Below are 21,156 nucleotides of genomic sequence, written 5' to 3'. Positions count from 1 at the left end.
CTTGGTTTGCTAAAGCTCTCAAATATTTACCTCAGTATTTGAGCCCAAGCTCAAGGGCTCCCATGTACCAAAACCTCCTTCCCTCTCTCAAGAGCCAGCAGATGAGGTGAGGCACTCCCTCCCTCAAAGCCATGAGGTTTCAACAAGACTTCAGCTATTGAGAAACCAGCACATGTGCTTGGCTTTTTTAGGGTACCTAAATTCCCAGATCAAATCTGCAACTAAAAGTGAAGCAAGTCCATTTACAGCCCCCAGGGAAAATAGAGGAACTGCCCTGAGGCTCAAATGGTCCTGAGGGGAAGGAGGGAGGGAGGAAGGATTTGGGTGTAGAGGGTGATCTTGTCCCCCAGTGAGTGGCAGCTGGACCAGTTGCTGAAGATTGGAGGCGGGCCTGATCTTGACAGGCCACACCTGTAACCAGCAAGAACGAGTGATATATGAGTAAGGAAAGAGGAGTAAGGGGAGTCAGATTACTACTGCAAGGACCTGGAACAGTCAGTGTGTGGAGGAGCTGCCTGTGAGGAACATCAAGAAGGTATGAAGCTCTGACAATATGAAATCCTTGCACTATGATGATGCTAGAACTTGTGATATCTAAGACAACATTTGGGAGTTTTGCTGGGATTTGCTGCCAACACCTCACACAGGAGAACAGGCAAAAGGTCCCAGAGCTGGGCAGGCTCAGGTAGGGTGCTGGGAACATTGGCACAGGGAATGCAGCAAGCAGCTCTGCACCACTCCAGGGGAAAGAATAAAAACGTTTACAAAACCTGGCAAGCCCAAAGTCACCAGGGCTGCCCCCACACACGAGCCAAGAAAGAATTTCCACATAAAAAACACATGTATTTTATTACCAGAGGTACTTCTCTGCACTTTATTGATCAAGTATCAGGAAACCCTCACATCAGTATTTCTTGATTTCAGTCACACTCTCTCCTAAGTGATCTGCTCCCCCTCTATATTTTGTTGGTGATTTTGACTGAAAATGGAAAATATACTTTCCATATGGCCTATTTATTTACTAGAGGTATGTGACATTGTTTTTGCTTTTGCAGCTCATCCATCCCTCAACATAACTGACTTCCATCATTAAAAGCCAATTTTTCTATCACCAGTGCCAGTCATTTGTTCAACCTCACCAGCAGCCAAACCAATATTTTTGTTGCTTCTGTTTTAGCAACATTGACTTTTATTCCCTTGAAACTAGGGAACAGCTGCTCCTCGCAGAGTTACTGATGGCTCTGGACAAAACAGCCCAAAGCTTGCTGGGGACAGGGGAGACCAAGAATATTGACTTTTACAAATCAGAGGGGACAAATACTTCTCTTTCCCAATTGGAAAATTGTGCATCCCACCTGAGAGGCACCAATATTAGAGTGCAGTCTGTTCACTGATTCACTGCAGTGAATTCAGAAGCCCTCCTGAAGTGCCTCAGTTAAAATGTCTCCAGTTCCCTGGCAGGAATCCAATCCTTTACTTCTTGTTTCGCTACAGATATTTTTAAATTGATCTCATTAGTGTTTCTACTTATCATGCTTTATTTTTAAAATATATTTTATTTAACATGGCATTAGAGAATTATAAATCCTTCTATCTTTAGTAGAATCCAGGATAGATGTATTTGGCCTTCCCCTCCAAAACTGAATTTTATATCATATAATGTGCTCACAAGAGAGAGAGAATGCATGTGTTAGCACAGAAACAATCTATGGGCTACAGAGCTGCTGTGAGCTCTGCAAAACCTTCCCTTTGGAATCTCCAGAGGCTTGTAGTAACAGCAATGAATTTTTAGGGAGCACATTCTCAAGGACAAATTAAACCTAAGAACCTTCCATGACAGAACAGCACAGGAACAGCTCACACTGGGCTGTACCCAATTTATCAGGGGGTGAAGTTTTGATCACAAAATATGAGTTCAGTCAGGCTGTCTCCCTATGTACCATACCAACAACTCTGCTCTGCTGTCACTACTGATGCTGTATTTGGGCTCAGAAACAGAGTTTGAGCAAATTATTTGGGTTTTTGTCTGCTAAGAAGCACTAAATATAAAAAGAATATTGGACTGATGTGGATTGTAAGAGACATAAATAAAAGGTGCCAGAAAATGAAAGTTTATGCTTTGTATTTAAATTTGAGGTAGCATACATTATCTAGGCAAAGTTAAGCCATAAATCAGGAAATAGTGTTTTGAATTACAAATATCATTATAAGGGTCATTATTATCACTCAGTTCCAGCTAATGGTACCACTGACTCAGCAACAGATGTTTTTTTTTCTTGGCAATCCTTTTATTCTTTACAAGTAATCACAAACACATTTGGGGAGATTTGACTCCTGACTACAACCAAAAACCTCTGGTTTCTATACTGACAGCAACTTGTTTTAAATGTCAGAACAAAGTTAAATCCAAAGCAATTTTATTCCTAAACTCAGGATCAAGTCTTGTCCACCCCTTTCACTTAGACCATTTTGTTTTATTTATGGACAAAGTGGTCCTCTAAAAAGAGAGGAAACACTTACACTGGTTCTCAAAGAGAAGAACTTGCATTCCATAGAGGGAAAAGGACTGTCGAAAACTGTATGTAACAGAGTTCTTCTTCTTCTGAAAAATCTTGGTCACCTGAAAGGGATCAGATAAACAAAGTGAAATACTCATTCTACCAAAGGTGCCTGTGGAAAATCAATGCTCTGAAGAATTAGCATAAGAGAAAACATTTTATTTAAAAGAAAGTTATGAATCTGTCAGAAAAAATGCACTTGTCATTTTTTCCCTTTTTTTTTTTAATGAAACTGATGTATAATCTCCTGCTACTGAAAAAAACCCCAAAGCTCTGTAGCATCATCTCTCTAAAGCAGAAGGGTTAATATTTTATCCAGACACAAAGCCTTTGTGTTCTCTCTCCTCCAGAACTCTGCTTCTTGAAATTCCAAAACCTTTGGCACACTTTGGACGCATCCTTTCTGTGCTAGCAAAAAATGAAAATACATCTAAGTTATCCTTAAACCCCCCAAATTTAGGGGCTACCACACTGACAAATTTGGTCTATATTATTCCCCAAACAGTTTGATAGAACTACTGATATCTGAGTAAGTAATAAAAAATAGCAGAAAACAATGTTCCATCAGTTTCCACTCAAGCTCCCATTTACAACTCCTAGGTTATACTCAGAAGCAAGAGGATTAATGTTTTTTATTTAATCCCTGGTTTAAGGTCTGCAGGTAGGCAAAAAAACACACAGAGTAAAATTGTGTAGATGAGATGTGCCTTTTTCCCAACAAAATATGAAATATTTGGTGTAGTTCTCCGTTTTCAGGTAACAGCCAAGTGCATTCCAAATGGGCTGCAACAAATTTTCCTATTTTTAAGAGTAACTCAACCAAATAATTCCAAGCTGTCCTGAGTTCTGTGTGTCTGCTTTTCAAAAGACTGGGTCAAGTTAAAGTCTTTGAAGGTAAATGCACACTAAAAAATAAAGTCAACTGTAAAATCTATTTCAACAGATCCTATTCCTATTTCAATGCACAAACTGATCTGGTTCATAGAACATCTGGGGAACACAAAGGAGGATGTAATTTTGGTTTTCCACAAGTACCTTGAATTCATTATTCATGAAATAAATAATGTCTCTGTTTATCCTTTAGGACAACGGGTGAACTGGAGGTGAGGGTTTTTTTCTCTGTAGTAAAAGCTACTGCATCAAATACCTTCTTGCAGAGTGTAGCCATTAATAATAGACTTCAGTTTAAAAGCAAATTATACAGAATTTAAAAATTAAGATACAAATCTCTTAATGATCCCAGGATTGTTGGAATAGAGGATAACGGATATTTATTTTTAGGAATGCTCATGTACTTAATTGCCAGTGATTTCGTGGAGATAGGATTTCTGAATACCTCATTCTCTCTGCCTGGAAATACATACCACGAGGAGATCATTAAATAAAAATATTTCTCGTTGGTGCAATCCAAGCTTCTGAGGTTTATTTGGATCTGGAACTTCAAACAGCCTACAGTAGCAAACAAGCCTCCGGTGGGGGAGAGAGAGCACCTGCAATACAAAAATTCACAGTTCATATAACAGCGTCTAGCCAAGAAAGAGCATTTTTATACACAGAATCTTTTTTCTTTAACACTTCAAATATTTTTACCTCTAAGCCCATTAGACCTTTTCATCAAAGGACCAACAACAGGAACATAAAGAATTTATGCCACAAACTTGCAGGACATTCAAACTTCATCAAAGTTCCTTTTCACGAGCATTTTTATTATCATTAGAAGATAAGATGCAAAGCAAGTTTAGCTTCTGTGACATGCTGTGAGTTACTTTTTGTCAGCCACCAAGTTAATTCAATTTTCTCATTCCCAAATACCAAGAAAATGGTGACATCAGGACAAAGCAAATGCATTTTCAATCTGCCTTATTTTCTCAAGCCAGCAAGAAAATCAAGACTGAGTTTCCATTTTCTTATTGGAAATGTCTGCTGAAGGTGTCTCTGAAGCTGACAAGTGAGACTTAATTTCTCTCAAGTGCAATGATGAGATCTCGTTAACAACACCAAAAGAAATCCATAAATTGGTGCATTATAAGAACAGTTTATCTTTATTACTGACCATGCCTTTAATTTAAATCTGGAATCAATATTTTCAGTGTTCATCTACCATTCAGAAGTGAACTTTAACTGGCAGTATCTTCCCAGAGTATCATTAAATTCTCAAATGGACCAGAAAGAATAAACACACCAAAGCTCAGGTGGAAGGTGAGGTGCAAACTGTGATTTTAATAATTTGTTTATTCCTTACTGGCTAACTTCTACAGTGATAATAATATTTCAAATAAATAAAAAGTCTACTAAAAAGGTCTAGAAGACCCTTGACAATAAATTAAGCAGCCTCTGAGAAATAAATTTTTAAGAAAATCTTTATACTTTGGAGAGTTTTTATTATAACACAACAAAAATTTTGCCTGAAAGAACATCAGTAATTTAAAATTTTAAAATGTAACAATGTCTTATTTCCAGTTTAGGAAAATGCCAGTTAAAATGACTATAAATTTTGAAGGAGTAGGAGAGAAATACCTACACAACCAAGTCCATGGTGCAGAGATCCAATCTACAGTAGAAAGACACATACAAGTTGATTAAACTTCAGAGAAACACAGAACTGTATCATAGCAAGTAAACACGGCACACTCTGACTATGACTAAATGCCTATAAAGTAAAAACAAATAGAGCTATCAATAAAGACTCTTGCCTGGTCCCCTGAATCCCTTGCACACAGTTAAAAAGTCTCCCACCAGAAGAATCCTTCAAGCTAGGACTCCACCAAGGGCATTGTTTTCTTAATCCCATTTAATTTACAAGGTCAGGATTAGTTTTAGGATTTGAATTGCCACATGTCTGAATAAAAAAAGAAACATGGAAAGAAAACAACTCCCACAGAAGCCTTTATATAAACTTAAATCCCCAATTACAGAAACAAATTTTCATATTAAGCGCATGAATACTGACTTCAGAATATTTATTTCCCTTCCTCTCAAAAATAGATACAAGCTTCTATAAAAATTTTGCTTTCTTTCCTCTGCTTCTTCAAAGAGATCTCCTCAGCATATTCTTTACTGGAAACAGACCAAAATTAAATTTTTAGTGGTCCCTCATTCCCTTCCCCCATCCCCTGACTAAGGCTTGTCTGAGAAGAGATTACAGTTCAAAGCCCTTTAACTGTAATAGGGAGAATCCTGAGATCCACATTTGGAGGCAAAATGCTGTGGCCTTTCTTTTCTCTCTCCTTTTCCAAGAGATGCTTTGAAGATTCATTTATACAGCAAAATATTTCAGGACTCTTCCCACAACAACCTTATCTTTGGATGTTCAAACCCAGCACCAGAATCCCTGGGACCTGATTTCAGATATGTCCTGAGATAAAATGACCCCATGTCCCCTTACAAATCCCAGGTCATGGAGGCAGCTGAGCAGGTGACAAAGATGCTGATGTGAACAGAACTTCTCTGTTACTCTTGTAAATTATGGAGCCATAACTGGCAGTGCACATTTTGAAATACAGTTCTCTACAATATCACAAAAACAAAGCACTTTGATTCTTTAGAAATAAACAAGAGAACTGCCTAAAATACAGATATTTCAGAATTGTAAAGCTTCACAATAAAGGATTTTAAGACTCCTAACATGTGACCCCTGACTGCAAAACCAAAATTCATCTGCATGGACACTCCAGAATTTAAGTCAAGCTTACAGGGAATGATTTTGACAGTGTCTGCCCTTTGCCATCAGTGGGCCAGTCTGCAGTGGGGAGCAGCCCAGCTCTGCTCCCCTGCCCTGCTCTGCCCTGTGGCAGAGCAGAGGGCACTTGTCACTGACATGTTTATGAAAAATCCTTTCCTTAGGATTTTTTCTTCCTGAGTTGCTGAGAGGCCTCAGGAACAAACTGTAAACAATGATTACCTGCTGCTGTGGAAGGCAACAGGTGGATCTGTGATTGGTCTCATCTGGTTGTTTCTAATTAACAGCCAATCACAGTCCAGCTGTCCAGACCGTCTCGGTCAGAGACAAGCCTTTGTTGTTCATTCCTTTTCTATTCTTAGCTTAGCCTTCTGCTGAAATCCCTTCTTCGATTCTTTCAGTATAATTTTTAATATAATATATATAATAAAATAATAAACCGAGCCTTCTGAACATAGAGTCAACTTTCTCATCTCTTCCCTGATCCTGAGACCCCTGTGAACAATGTCACAGGCACTCACCGGTTTCTTGCCCACGATGAGCTTCTCCACCTTCTGCACCTGGGACACGTGGTCCTCGTTGGTCTTCAGCTCGCGCTTGCGGATGCGCTCGTAGATCCCGATCAGCATCTCCCGCGGGATGTCCTCCCCATCATCCACCCCTGCAGGGCCAAGCTGCTGTTAGCAGGGATCTCACCCACACAGAGCATGAAATCCTGGCACTCTCTGCTTTCCTGCCCTCCCAGTGCTGCCTGCCTGGGTGTTCATGCTGCTTTCTCCCAGCTGCCAGCCAGCTCCTCCTGTGTGTCCTTGTGCTGCCTCAGCCATGCAGAAGAAGTGGTGTGAACATGATTTAAACACTGGTTCTGGTCCAGAAGCTCACTGCCCATACACCAAGACATTGATGGAGATCACCTAGGTCTGGGGATGTTTTGTTTTAAAACTCCCATCTAGAACTAAGACATAAAAAGGCTGATTTCCTAAAGGATTGTTTTCCTTTCACACCTCTGTTTGGTATTAAAGCTACAATGAGTTAAATTCCTTTTTAGACACTAAAACCTCCATATGACATTCTCCTAGGAATAAACCCCTGGGAGGAAGCAGAAGAACCATTTCATTTTGCCTCTGTCTCTTACTCAAGGTTCATGAAATAATTTCCTATGTGAGAACCTTATGAATGCATTAAAATTATTTAACCAATATGTCATATAACTTTTCAAAAAGAACTAGTTTAGTCTGGACAAACAAATCAACAAAATAGCCCAGATCCAATATTATTGTTTAGCACTGTGTGATTATCATTGGCATGGCATTCTAACAAATGCCACATCAATGGCATGAATGCTTGATCCTGAATTTTTAATAGCAATGGAAGGAGTCCAATTTCACTAAGTGACTTTAAGTTGGATTTTCTGGGGACAGAGGGCTGCATGTCTCTTTTTTAAACATGTTTAAAGCAATAAACTCTTATCTCCCCTTCAGAAGCAAAGATACAATATTTTGTCACTCCAGTGCAACAACTGCTCCCATAAAAAACACAGTGATAAAATACAATTTGTTTGCAGATAGAAGCAAGCAGAGCCACCTCTGTTCTGTGCCACATGGCCAAGCCTTCCACAGCCCACCCTTTGTGATGCAGTGATTTACTGCAGCAAGGTAGCCTGTTACAGAAATGGCTGCAGTATCAAGAAGTGCTGGTGTGCATACTGCAGTTCAGAGAGAGTGTGCTGTGGCTAACTCCACAAATGTAACTGCAACATTATGCTAAGAGATGCATATCAGGCCTTTGGAGTATTTGTAGATTTTACAATGAAATCTCAGCACTAACTTAAACTTTGCTAAGCTGGAACATCTGCTAAGCACAGGTTGTTCATTGCTGCCTTATATAAATCTCAGGGAATAAAATCACCAACCAGGACTTTCATTTTCAAGATCTGAAATTCCAGAACACCAAAGGTATTTTGGTTTTACTGGTCCTTAAATGAAAGGTCCTGACAATACATCCATCCACTCAAGAAAGACAAGATAAAAATGACAGGATATGACACAATTAATTCTGGTTTTGCCGTTACAGAAATGACTGAAGTCTGTCCAAACGGCAGCCAGGGGACAGCAGTGTGAAGTTGTTCCCAGAAGACACAGAGTGTCCCTGCAAGGCCAGTGACAGGGAAAAGCTTTGAGGAGCTTTGCCCTGAGGGTCTCTTACCCCTGAGGTTCTTGATGAAGTCCTCCAGCTTCATCTTGCGCTCGGGTTTGACGTTGGGGCTGTACATGTCGGTGTTGAGCAGGATGATGGCGAAGGCCAGGATGAAGATGGTGTCGGGGTTGCGGAACTGCCGCACCACGCCCGGGTTGCAGATGCAGTAACGCTGGCTGGGAACACCAGGGAGGCTGTCAGGGCTGGGAGGCACTGCTCAAATGCACCAAAGAACCCACCTGCTGCATTCCAGAGCCTCAGCAACCTACTGCTCCCTGTCCACACACAGCTTTAGCTTTCCATCCACATGTTTTCCTTGAATGTGCAAGGAGTTTGTTTGTCCTTAACTGTAACTCCACTTACTACCATAACTTCTGTATCCCATTTTTTTCAGTGATTAATACCCTGACAGCAGGTAAGAACACAGCATTGATTTTGGCTTACTGCCGTGTGGTTATTTCCACCTTATCCTGCCCTGGATACACCTCTGTCAGGACTGATAAGTGACTCCTCTTTCTCCCACTGTTGTTGAAGTATTTAATGAAAAGTCAGGAGTATACATACCCTAGAAAGTGCATGGGCTTTTACTTCCACTCATATAAACTACTAAATCCAAACATATTATTAGAGATGTTCAAAAGTCCTTGAGTACCTTTTCAACTGAGGCCAGAAAGAACTTCTGAGAAAGTTCTATTAATACAAATGCCACATGTGAACAACACCAGCAAATGAAACTTCCTATTCCATACTTAGCAGCGTCCCCGCCCAAAACAAAACATATTTGAAAGTGTTTGTACAACATGATGACACTGAAAATACTTAGGAAAGTAACTTGGATAAGCCCAAGTTCCCCAGTTCTGCAGTCTGAGTGTAAAGCAGCAGGTTATGGTGACTGAGGGATTTACTTCACATCCTACCTAAAAGCTTCAATGAGCCGCTCCACCTTCTGGGCTTCTCCTTGGACACGGATGTGGGCCTGAAATTTCCTGAGTGCTTCATCCAGCTCCATTGTGGAGAAGTCCATCTCATCCACCACACAGCTAGGACAAAAACAGATTCACATCCTGTCTCTTCATTTCTAACAACACAGTACCAAAGGGAAGATTTTGAAACGGAAAAAACTTCTCAATTTTCCATCTGACGGAGATTCATGGAATTGTTTTTTAAACTTTCAGCAGCAATTGCAATAATTGCAGGTAAGCTGTGAAAGGAGGTTGAAAATAACAGCTCAATCAGAATGTGCACATGTGAGCAGACCCTTGTGTTTTTTAACTGAAGAGCCACTGGAAGGACAAATGTCTGATCATTGTAAATGATGTACCACTGCCACAAATAATTATTACTTCTGTGCTTCCAGGCCCATCAACTATCACAATGCCTCCAACAATAATAAATAGTTTATATTGCTCAAAATATAATATCTCAGACAGCCTGCAGCAGGCACAATAATCTGTACCAAATGGCTCTGTGTCTAGGAACATTCTTAATTGCAGAGAGAAAAAATAACCTTGTTTGGATACTCTCTTATTATTACTGTAATTCTCATCTCCCCATCATTTGCCATGACTTTCAGTTAACATTTATAGAGAAATAATTATTTTCTTGCTCTGAAAATACAGTGCTGACAAAAAATAAACGGGTACCATTTTAATATAATCAGCAACGTGAATGATATCTAGTGATTCTAGTACTTTGTTTAAAGACTGCTTTAAAATCAGAGGCTTATAAATTTCCTTTAAGCTTAGCTTTTAGTTTTGAAATGACCAGACATGAATCACTGCAAGTAATGCAGCACTGTAATGCAGAAACCACAGAAAGCACCATCCACTTTTAAAAGCTTTTTCTTAAATGTATAGATATACAATGACAAATTGCAGTAACTCGTATTTTTCTTCCAGTAACATTGTAGCTAATGTAGATTAACAGCAAGTAATTTATTCCCCTTGCTTTTACTATTTTTCCTTTTATGCAAAAAGCACAACGAAACAATGAGCCTGGCATTTCTCACACCCTTTCCAATCCTCACCTAAACTTTATTATCAGTTCTGCAGTAATGCTCACAGGCTTCCCATTATTGCAAGTTCTGTTAGAGTGTCAAAAGCTCTTTTCCTATTCCTGGTGTAAATGGTGCTTTCCCATTCCAAGGTGTAAAGCACGTGTGCAGACTCCAAATGAAGCAATTAGCACAATTAAGGACCCCCAGGAACACGCTGGCCCACAACAGGACGGGGAGGGGAATGGAAGAGCATTTCTGTGACCGTGCAGACAGCAGGTGTAGCAGGGAGGGCAGGGCTCACCCCTTCCCCACACAATACTCACTCCAACACATCCCTGTTGAACTGCTTCTGCCGATTGCCCAGGAACTCTCCGATCATCTGCCTGCTGAGCCCCTTCCTCTGCAGCAGGAAGTGCGCAACCCCAACCGGAGTGTCGGGCACAAAGCCCCGCTCGATCAGGTACTGGACTCCTTTCTCGGGTTTTCTGAGGAGAAATGACAGGGCAAAAGTATGACTTTCCTTCCATTCCTCCTGATCACATTTGATTAAAATGCCACAACAGTTCTGTCAATGATGGTCAATATATTCAGCCACTTTTAACCAGTGTCCCAGCAGGATGGGCTAGTGCAGCTGCAGGAATGCATCCAGCTGAATGCATTGCTCACTGCTAAGAGCTGACAGCTCTGAGATACATCTTCGCCTGTTTTCACACATTCCCTGCTCCAAAACCCTTCCAGGGAGAAGCTCTGGATGCAAACAGCCTCCCTTGCCAGTGAAACAAAGCCCAACACCAGCTACTAAAAGCTCCTGTTGCTGGGAGAGAGGCACCTTCCAGAAACTGAACTGAAAAGCTGCTGCTGAAAAACAAGAAACAAGGAGCTCCCCCGACCTCCCCCTGCCTGCTGGCAAAAGTTAAACTTCTTAAATAAAAACATCTGAAGTGGTGTCACTTGCAAGCCAAGAGAACAAAAAATAAGGGGGAAAACTACAGCCAGTCAAGCAAAAAATCCCCAATTAAAAATGGTGTAAGTCTCATCAAAGACTTTTAGTTCCTTCCTTTAACACACCCACTGCCCAGATTTCCCTCCCTCAGACAAGCACCTTCCCAGTTTCTGCAGTGTTTTACATCTCTTTACACAGCTCCAGATTTAGCTGTAACCACTTTCACATCCCAAAACAAAGCAAGCCAAAGGCACTCATTTTAACTTATTAAGAAGTGTGTGCTGAGGAGGAGGGATGGGACAGACCTGGCAATAAAAGATATTGCTTATAAAGCCAAATGCTGCTTTATTCTCAAGTGCTGCAAAATCCCCCTTAGAGCACACACTGTGCACTGCATCATCCAGCAGTGCAACACAGCAGAAAATCATCATTGCTTTTAAAAATATTCAAGGAGAATCTTTACAGAACCAGTAATTCCATCATCAGCTTTATTTTGTATGGAATTATGCTATAATGCCCACCTGTAAGAGTGGGTGGTTTGCAGCTTGCTGGATGACCTAAGAGATATTTCCTTTAAGGCAAGCAAAATCAATCAGAGAGGACAAGGTGACCGTGCTATTTTTACACAAGGTTGATCACACATCCATAACCCTTCCCCAGGGTTTTAATTGCAAATAACATTGCTAAATACAGCATCATTCAGTTCTCCTACTCTTTTACATTCCATTATTATATACTTAATACCCTATTAAGAATTAGACAGATCAGAGAAATATATATAATTTAATCAAAAGGGAGTTCTCAAATCTCAATTTCTTGCATCAGCTTTGTGGCTCTTTTCATCTGAAATAAGATTACACACACGGTCATCTTCTAAACCTAATCTCCTTCATCCTAAAAAGTCCCTTTTCTGTAAGTAATGTAATTGCTATGTTCATATGCTTTTAAACTGTATTTCAGAATACTTAATCTTTCTAACTTTAAATTCACAGCACCCAACAAAAACAGGAAGAGTTTTCTCCATCCCCCTTGTTAGTGAGCTGCATTTGTCCAGTAATTCAGAGAGATACAAACCCAGGAGAGCTCCTCTCCAGTAACTGTCAAAGTAGAAAACAGCACTCAAAATCCACAGCCTAATCCAAAGATCACCTTTCCCTGACATATATAAAATGCTGGATCATTACTTACTGTACTAAAAACCAGTTTGAATTCCTAACACCTGCATAAGCCTGAACATTTAAAATCATCACAAGATAAAATAATTTCTTTTTCATCAGCCCCTCTCTGGTTGTATAATTTTACATAAGTCAGGATCTGCTTTTTCACCTAAGAAGCTTTGCCCTGGTTTGGTAATATGAAGCCACTTGATTCAAACACCCTTCAAACCAGGCTAGATGAGTGTCCAAAACAGAGTTAAAAATCCATTTACAAAACCCTGGAAGCCAAGAGCTCTTTTCCCATCAATATTCCCCTCATACTGGAGTGAAATATCAGGGAGTTTTGCAGTCTGGGATTATTTGAAAGCAGTCTAGGATTATTTAAAATAGTCCAGTTTGTTACAAAAGCTGTAACCTGGCAGCAATAATATGAAAATAACACCTGAACCCCCAAGCTGTAAGAATGAAGCCTGCTCCTTCCCTGTTTGATCAATCACTGGTAAGTAAGGCAGGCTCAGGGTTTATTGCTGTTTTAAGCTCCTTCCCACCTCCCACCAGGAGGGACATTATCTTATTCACCAGGAAAAGTACTTACCAGAAAATGATGACTCTTCCAGAGTGTTCTGAAGTGCTGTATTTCCAAGGAAATTTTACTTCAAAAGTGAAGTTAACAATAGGTTCAGAGAAAAATGTACTCAAGGGGGCCTTCCCTTTCTGCTTTTAACATAAGCAGCATTTTGTCTCTTTTCAAAGTCAGAGAAACTGCAGAACTAAATAGGATAATGGAAATTTAAGTCACCTCCAACACCAGAAATTTCAAATACCACCAAGTCTGAAGGAGTAGCTCCCTAAATGCACCAGGAGGATGTGAAGCTTGTGGTGCTGATCTCCAGCAAACCACCAGAAACTCATTTGCTCCTTCCCAAGGTGTTTTTTCACACCAGGGATCTGCCAGGCTGTGGGGAGGGCAGGTTTGAAAAACACAAGCAGCCAGGGATTCTCTGCTGGCAGACCCAGCTGTTCTAAAAACCTTCCTTTTCAGCAGAGCCTGACTTTTTCAAGTGTCTGACTGGATGCAGAAGGAGGATAACTTATCCAGGTGTCCTGTCCTCTTCAATCCTGACACAAGGGTCAGGACACCTGGATAAGTTATCCTCCTTTCTGTCTGCTCACAGTTGGGCACAGACAGTTTTGTACTTACAACTAAGAGTCTTTTGTGATTAGGAAAATTCCCACTGATGGCTTGTTAATTACACAGACCAATAACAGACAAGATAGGAAATCTATAAATAGCAATGGAGGAAGCAGCAGAAGCAGAGCAGTTATTTTCAGTTTTGAATACATTAACTAATATCAAAATAAACCCTCTAACATTAGCACCTTGCATAGCTGATGATGTAGTTATTTAGAGAACTTTTGATATTTACAAGGTTGCTTCCAAAATAAGTTTAAAAAGGTCTTCTGTCTCAAAAAATCTCAACAAAACAACCTAAAATGAAACAACCAATCAAAAAAAAAAAAAAATCACAAGGATCTACTGAAAGAAGAAGAAAAAAATCAACACCAGAAGATGTGCAAAATTTTGTCATAAGATTCTCAGAGGTTGATTAAAGGACTAAGGATCTTTCCAGAAACTGATTAATATCAAGATATTTAGGCTAGTTTAAAGTGACTTCTAAGGGAAATAAAATGATGGAAGGATTAATACAAACTTCAAAATAACAGATCAAGCCAGTATATTTTAATAAACTCATTTCTTAGAGAGTACTGGCCAGATCCAGAAGTGCTCAAGACCTTCCAGAGTTTGAGAAGGGAGGCAGACACAGCTCCTCCTTGGAAGAAGGGAAGGGTAAAACCTGACTGACTTCCTATACATATCCAAACTGCTCTCCTTAAATTTTCAAGAAATATTGCTTTTACAAAAACACTGCAGTAATTCTGAAAAATTAATTTGGTGGAGGAAAAGCTTTTACTTGGATTCTGGATGGGAAGAGGGATCAGCACAGGATGCCCTGGTATCTCCTGGGTTTACTGGTGCAGCCAGTCCTGGGGCAGGACAAGCCCAGTAAACCCCAGTGCTGAGCTGGTGAGCACTCCAGTGGCACTGCCAGCAGGCTCTTCTCACATTCCTGTTGCTGACTTGGGACTCCTGACAAACTGAACAAAGCCAAAAAGGTGTTTTGTGTGTTTTGGTCTTGGGTTTATTTTTTATTTCTTTTTTTGTTGTTGTTGTTGTTTTATGTTTTGATTTTGGTGCTTTTTTTTTTTTTTTTTTTTTTTTTTTTGCCAGCTTGGTTTGATTTGGCTTGATTTTTTGGGGGTTTTTTGTTTGTTTTTTTAATCCAGTCAAGCACTCCCCACAGCTACACTATCATTGCAGTATCCAAGCCACAGTGTGGATAAAGGGCCTGTGTCCACAGCAGCCAAGAGGAGAGAAGGAGTAACAAGCACTGCCTCAAACAGAAACCTGCCACAAAACCACAGCACAAAGGTGGATAAAGCCTTGCCCATTCCTGATGAGCTGAACATGTAAAGCTTACAAACACCCAAAACCACACGAAATCTTTGTATTTCCTTTTACAGCTCAGACAGTAAGAGAGCTGTAAAATGAGAGCATTAATTAACAAATGAGCATTGGCCATTTCCAATACCCAGCAATGCCAGAAGCATCATCTGAATTAAAGCAGGGATTTATGAACAGTGTAAATAACCACAAGCACACTGCTCCAACAGCTGACTGAGGCAAGGGGGCAAAGCCACCCTGACTGAGAGTGAGAAGCTTGGTGAAACTCCTGTAACTCCAGGGTTTCTGAAGGCATACCTATGTTTGCTGGTTCCTTGTCTCTGCTACAGGGAAACTGAGACAATTTGAAAACGAGCAAACCAGAAGTACAAACATTTCTTAGAGGCTGTTAGAAACCCATTGCAAACAGGAACACTTCACAAACATACAGCTGCCAAAGAAATCTTCTCATGTCAGAGGTGGAGTGTTTAATGCAGCTATGATGCCAGCCCTCTGTAAAAAAAGAAATAATAATAATAATAATCTAACTTGCCTTTGATACCAGCGATCTCACTTTGAAAATATTTACAGATGTCACAAAAATAAGCATTACTTCAACACTAAAAAACAGGGATGGCTTTTTTAATGCAAGAACCTAAAACTTTTCTTAGAATCATTTAAGAAGTTAAATATTTTTAAATAACCAGGCTGGCAATAACAAGCTAGTTGAACATTCTCCTTAGTCTGGCACACAGCTCAGTTCTGTTCCTATGGTTGTACTTCTTGCTTTGCTTTTGCTGAAGAGCCCACTGCTGCTGCAGTGAAGCCAAGAGAATCCCTAGGTCTATTTTAAACCTTCTAGCTAAGAAGGAAAAAACCAATATCCTTAAAATACTGCCCAAACTAGTGCCAAAACAACTTGTCAGAGTCCACTCCACAGTGAGGCAAAAGGGGATTGAGAGGAGGAAAATGAGAGGAACTGAGTGGGAACCCTGAGCTGTACTTTTCTCAATTATACAACTGTTCAATGAAGAGAAGGAAAAACTGGCTGTAAATTGCATCTTCTGGTAATTACAAGAAAAAATCCCAGGGTGGGGAAAATAAGCCAGGAAAGAGCACATTTCTCCCCTCTGCATCTCATGGAAACAGGAAGATAGTTATTCCCATGATTTGGGCAGATGCACTACAGGGGATGATTTCTCCCACATTAGGATATTAATTCTCTGAAGTTCATTGAAGACCTTCCACCACAGATGGAAAGGTCAAGGTACACTTGCAATCACACCAAATTACCTGGAGCAACCTCTGTTCACGAAAAGTTAATTTCCACTCATGCCACTAAGGAAAGAATTCAGCAGGAAGTGATCTCAGTGCCTGGTTCTGTTTGGTGGGGGAGCAAAATAAAGAGAGCAAAACTCTGTAGATGTATATTTTCATGAAATTGGGCAACTGACCTACGTGGTTCTACCATGACTTTCTGCCTGGCCAACCAGTGTCTTTATGGCATCATTTCCTAATAAGGTGCCAGGAAATTATATATTGAACATTATTACTGCTACTGGATGTTTAGGTTGGTCTGAAAAGTATTGCTTGAATCAGAGCTGATTATAAATGGGTAAAAAGTGTATCAAAGGGCAAAAAGTGTATCAAAGGCACCTAAAGGCCCCCAAGCAGAAAGTCTGGCTCATTCTATGAAAGGAGTGAAAAAGGATTTTCCTGTGCAAGAGGCATCACTCCTGAGGAACAGAGCAGGCAGCACAGTGGAGAGGCACAGAGGCACACCCCAAGCACTCGCAGTGCAGTAGCTGGACATGTCCTTGCTAGTGAAAACAGCCCTGAGTCATCCTGCCTCAGCGTTTCCTACCTCCTCATCATTCCCTCTCTTGGCTATGGGCAGCCTGCTTTTTTTGTCCTCCCCACTCCTTCCTTCCTCACAAGAAAGAAGGCAATAAGAAGGAAATATTTTAGTTAAATTAACCGACCAAAACACTCTGTGAGGTTGCTCTCACCTCCTCTGACCCTACTGCATTTCTCACAGAGCAGGGGCAGGAGTTTGTAGCTGCCAGCAGAGCAAAGCACATTCCAGTTCGGGACAAGAAGTATGGAAAACTGGCTGCCTCTCTCAGAACTGTGTGCCAGGGCTGAGTATTGCTCTCATGTTTATGCAAGTGTTGTCAGGAACAACACTTTAGGATGACTGTGTCCTTTAAATTAAGGAACAGTCCCTGTCTTTATGTCTTCTCGTGTCCCTGCCCTAAATCCTCTTTCCACACCCTCACCACACTTACACCAAACAGAAGAACTTCAGCTTCAAGTTCTGCAACTCTTAGAGTAAAAATGGGAAACTCTGACAGTCACATTCCCTTTGAAAGGGACACCTTATGTGCAAGGACAGTTTAAACATCTCCTGATTTGCCAATTACAAAACCCCAATTCAGTTGGTAGATATGAACTGTTAGACAAGAAAATGTTGATGGGACCCTCCCTTCTTCTCAACTCTTTTTTCTACACAGCCTTCCCATGTCCCTATTCCAACTGTCCCCTGCATTCCTGCAAAGGCAGCTGGTCACATTTGTCACCCTCAAAATCTGACCACTGGAGATGTTTGGCCAGAAGGAATTCCAATTCAGGCACCTGGAGCCCCATCAGCCGCTGTCTGGAGCTGCTCAGCAAGCAAAATTCCTCCATTCATGGGCTCATTTTCCAACAGGAGGCACGCAGGCATTGTCAGAGCTCAGCTCCCATTCCTGGCACGTAGCAGGGAGGCAGGAGTGTGCCTGGAATGTTTAAAGGCAGCAGGAGCTGGAGGCAGGGATGAGGTAATGGCTTGCAGGGACTCAGGGCCACTCACACTCACTATTGCTGCTTCCAGCAAAGCCACATTTGCTTCCAACATTTAAGAAAGTTTATATTGCCTTTTAATGGCAATAAAAGGAATTCCCGTGCCCATATTTGAACCCAGCACTTCAATTTACTATTGGTTCTACATTTCAGCTGGTTTGGATGGGATATAATTTATGCTAATCCAAGCACTTGTTTTGGAAAAGAAAGGAGGAAAAATGGCTCCTCCGGGAGAAAAGATAAAACATGCACAGAACAAAGCAAAACACACAAAGCTTTTTTTTCTTTGGGTGTTCTCACTTAGGGCTAAATGTTTTTAGAAATAATGAGAGTCATACTAAGAACATTCTTCTCCTCTTACTAACTCCTCGGCATGTTAGAGGACGAGTTACATGGAGTGCTTTGATTTTAATTTTTGTTGGAACCGACTGCGCCTGAATAATCTGCAGTCCAGATGTTGTAACAACAGTGGAGTCCCTCTCAGCACACACACGAGGACAGCAAATGGCTCTGTTGTGAAATCCTGGCCGAGCTTCTTCTTCCCCCTTCCTCTTTCTATCAAATCATTCCAAAAAATCATTGAAGATATTAGGGATCAGCTGGCAAAATAAAAAAATCGGTCTAAAGGTAAGGAGAACGAACTCAGTTTGATTTACACATTCTCCCTCCTACTCAATCTGTATTTACAAAGTTTAAAATCATTAGAAATGTCTCCAGTCAGCTTCCAAATTCAAATTGAAAGGAGGACAGTCCAAAAGCACATGTTTAGAGACCAGGTATTAGAATGGATGAGACTGACTCTAAGCAATACAGAAGTATGTTCAGCATCTTAACTGAAATTCATTATGAGTATGATGGGTGTAAATTGAGAACACCAGATTAGTGCACTTATTACAGGAGTTAAATTAATGACTACTTGCAAAACTATTTTTTAAAAACCAAGTAAGCAACATTTGGCAACTTTTAAGGATTTCAAATAGAAACCAAGCTTGCAGCACTTTCTGAGTGTGACAGTACTCAGGAATCCATATTACCTTCAGTCTCTATCTGGAGATGGAAAATGATGGAAACCTCATACCTCTGTTGAACAGTTAAAGCTGCTTTCATGGAAAATGAAAAATGTGCTTTCTCACAATATTATTATTGTGTGACTCAGATTTCCAACAAGAATTTATCTAGAAATTGTAATTTGTAATACTGTCTTTGGTATAATCCCACCAGCACTCAGCAAATTCCTTTCATATCTGCTTAGTAAAATAAAAAAAAAAAAAACTTCTCAAATTAATATTCCGGGGAATCTAGAAATGTTGGAAAAAGTCTGCTCCTGGAATTAGTATCCAATTCATATCAACAGTGGGTTTTAAATTGGAATAAAATCATCCCCAATGTGCAATAAAGGAAGCCAGTAGGGCTTTCAGGGCTAATGATGATACATCATTGCATATTGCAAACAGATACTGAAGACTTTTTATCTCTGTCAATAAATCCTTCAGGAGAACTTTGGAATAGCAGGAACCTTGATAATGGCCCGTTATAAAAGAAGCTACAGCAAACCCTTCAGCACAGAGCATTGTAATGCACTTAGGACACATGGGGAACAGTTCTCCATCTGTCACTGCCCTTTCCAGAGAGGAAAAGAGCACAAAAGAAGGGAGGTGGAGGCTGAAAGGCATCTGGGAAAATTTACTGTAAAATTATTGCTGGCCCAGGCTCTGTTCTAGCACTGTAAAGTGGTGTCATGTTCATGTATCCCCAAGAAGCACAAGTAGGATTAGGATGAAAACCTAAACTATGCCCTGGCATCAAGCTCAGAGCAGTGAAACAGCCCCTGACCTGTACTTTGCAGCCTCTCTTCACCAGCAATGTCAGCAATCAGCATCAGCAAGACTGGCTCCCATGGCAAGGAACACAATGCCACAGGAACCCTGCCAGATGGGAGGACCATTTACAGTGCCTGCCAACAGCTGATATCCCAAAGGAGACGCTAAACATGACTCCAGGCTCTGCCAGATTAAAAACTGAGTCTGAGCAATGCCAACCCTTATCTCCCATCTTCTATAACACCAGGCACAGCTGCAACAAGTTTTCAAACCACTCGGCTGTTGTCCCCGATTTGCTGACACTGCTTTGTTAGCTCAGAAGGTGTTTGTGCCCCGTGCCCAGGAGTGCTGAGCAGGCACTGCCCTGTCCCTGTCCCTGTCCCCACCACTGCCCTGCCGGGTGTGTCACCGCGGGCAGGGGACACAGTAACCCCAGGCAGTGATAGCAACAAACACACCTGGCAGCCACAAACTCTTGGCAGGGACCCAGAGCTGCTGTCACCCCCCTGGTGGCAATCCCCGTGCACAGAATGCCAGCCCTGCACTGCTGACCCATGGGCAGGACACATCTCACACTGCTGAGGTTAAACACTTCTAGTTTATCTCTCAGAACCATCAGTGCATCAGTAGCAGGATGGAACCTGAAAATCCTAGCAGAATGGGGTGCAATAACTGGTAAACCTGGTATTTCCAGCCTGCAGTCAAAACAAACAGGAGAATGAAGTCACAGCTCTTTTTTTCTCCTTGTTTTTGTTTTTAAAGCAGCAGTCAAAAGGCCTCTTGAAGCCTTGTTTATAAGCAAACCAGTCTCGAAGGCTGGATTTGCATTGGCAGGATTTGCAGCCTGCAAAATAAACCTTTCTAGGTAGTGTTTTCCTTCTGCCTGTGAGGGAGGAATGATTTCCAGTGCATTTCTCCCAGTCCACATCTCTTTCCAGCTCTGCTGAAGAAAAAGCCTAATTCAACACAGCTGGCCTGCCCAAGGCTCCCTGGGAGCTGCTGCACTCTGGGCATGCACCTGCAGCCCTTCCTTTGGAGAGGAATGAATGGGAACACACTGCCAGCCCACTGCCAGGGGGAATCACTGCTGCCATTCAGAGCCACGGCAGTGCACTGAAGCTGTTACTCACTTGCAATTTCTTTGGCAGAAATCATTCCATTTTGGGGGATACTTTACATTCTAGCTTAGGGGCCACTACAAAATGCCTTTGAAAAGTGAAAGTGCACTTCTTTAATCAACACTCAGGTTCCACATTGAAGGCCAAGTTGCACTTTGAAAACAATTCCATGATCAAGTGATGATCATGGAGTCACAGAATGGTTTGGGCTGGGAGGGATCCTGAAGATTTCTTCCAAACCCTCTGCCATGGGTAGGGACACCTTCCAATAGAACTCCCAGAAAAGTGATTTTCAATTACCTATAATTTTTTCCCAATGTCCTGTGTTGTCCATTCTCCAGGGAG

General features: G+C 41.1%; 1 protein-coding gene across 7 annotated transcripts in view; it reads right to left on the bottom strand.

The window, feature by feature from the left end:
- IQSEC1 (IQ motif and Sec7 domain ArfGEF 1) overlaps window positions 1–21,156 on the bottom strand; it is a 287,396-nt gene that overhangs the window by 14,897 nt on the left and 251,343 nt on the right. For all 7 annotated transcript variants that reach the window (XM_059856069.1, XM_059856074.1, XM_059856070.1 and 4 more), the window contains 7 exons: window positions 10,753–10,914; window positions 9,351–9,473; window positions 8,443–8,609; window positions 6,759–6,898; window positions 5,080–5,109; window positions 3,923–4,048; window positions 2,521–2,620 (listed from right to left, as the gene is read on the bottom strand). In XM_059856069.1, coding sequence (XP_059712052.1) covers window positions 2,521–2,620; window positions 3,923–4,048; window positions 5,080–5,109; window positions 6,759–6,898; window positions 8,443–8,609; window positions 9,351–9,473; window positions 10,753–10,914 — 848 coding nt within the window. The remainder of the gene's footprint in view (window positions 1–2,520; window positions 2,621–3,922; window positions 4,049–5,079; window positions 5,110–6,758; window positions 6,899–8,442; window positions 8,610–9,350; window positions 9,474–10,752; window positions 10,915–21,156) is intronic.

Source organism: Haemorhous mexicanus, chromosome 11, assembly GCF_027477595.1.
Source record: "Haemorhous mexicanus isolate bHaeMex1 chromosome 11, bHaeMex1.pri, whole genome shotgun sequence".
Lineage (NCBI taxonomy): Eukaryota > Metazoa > Chordata > Aves > Passeriformes > Fringillidae > Haemorhous > Haemorhous mexicanus.
The sequence above is the reverse complement of the archived record's forward strand: the minus strand, read 5'-3'. Positions and strand labels throughout refer to the sequence as shown.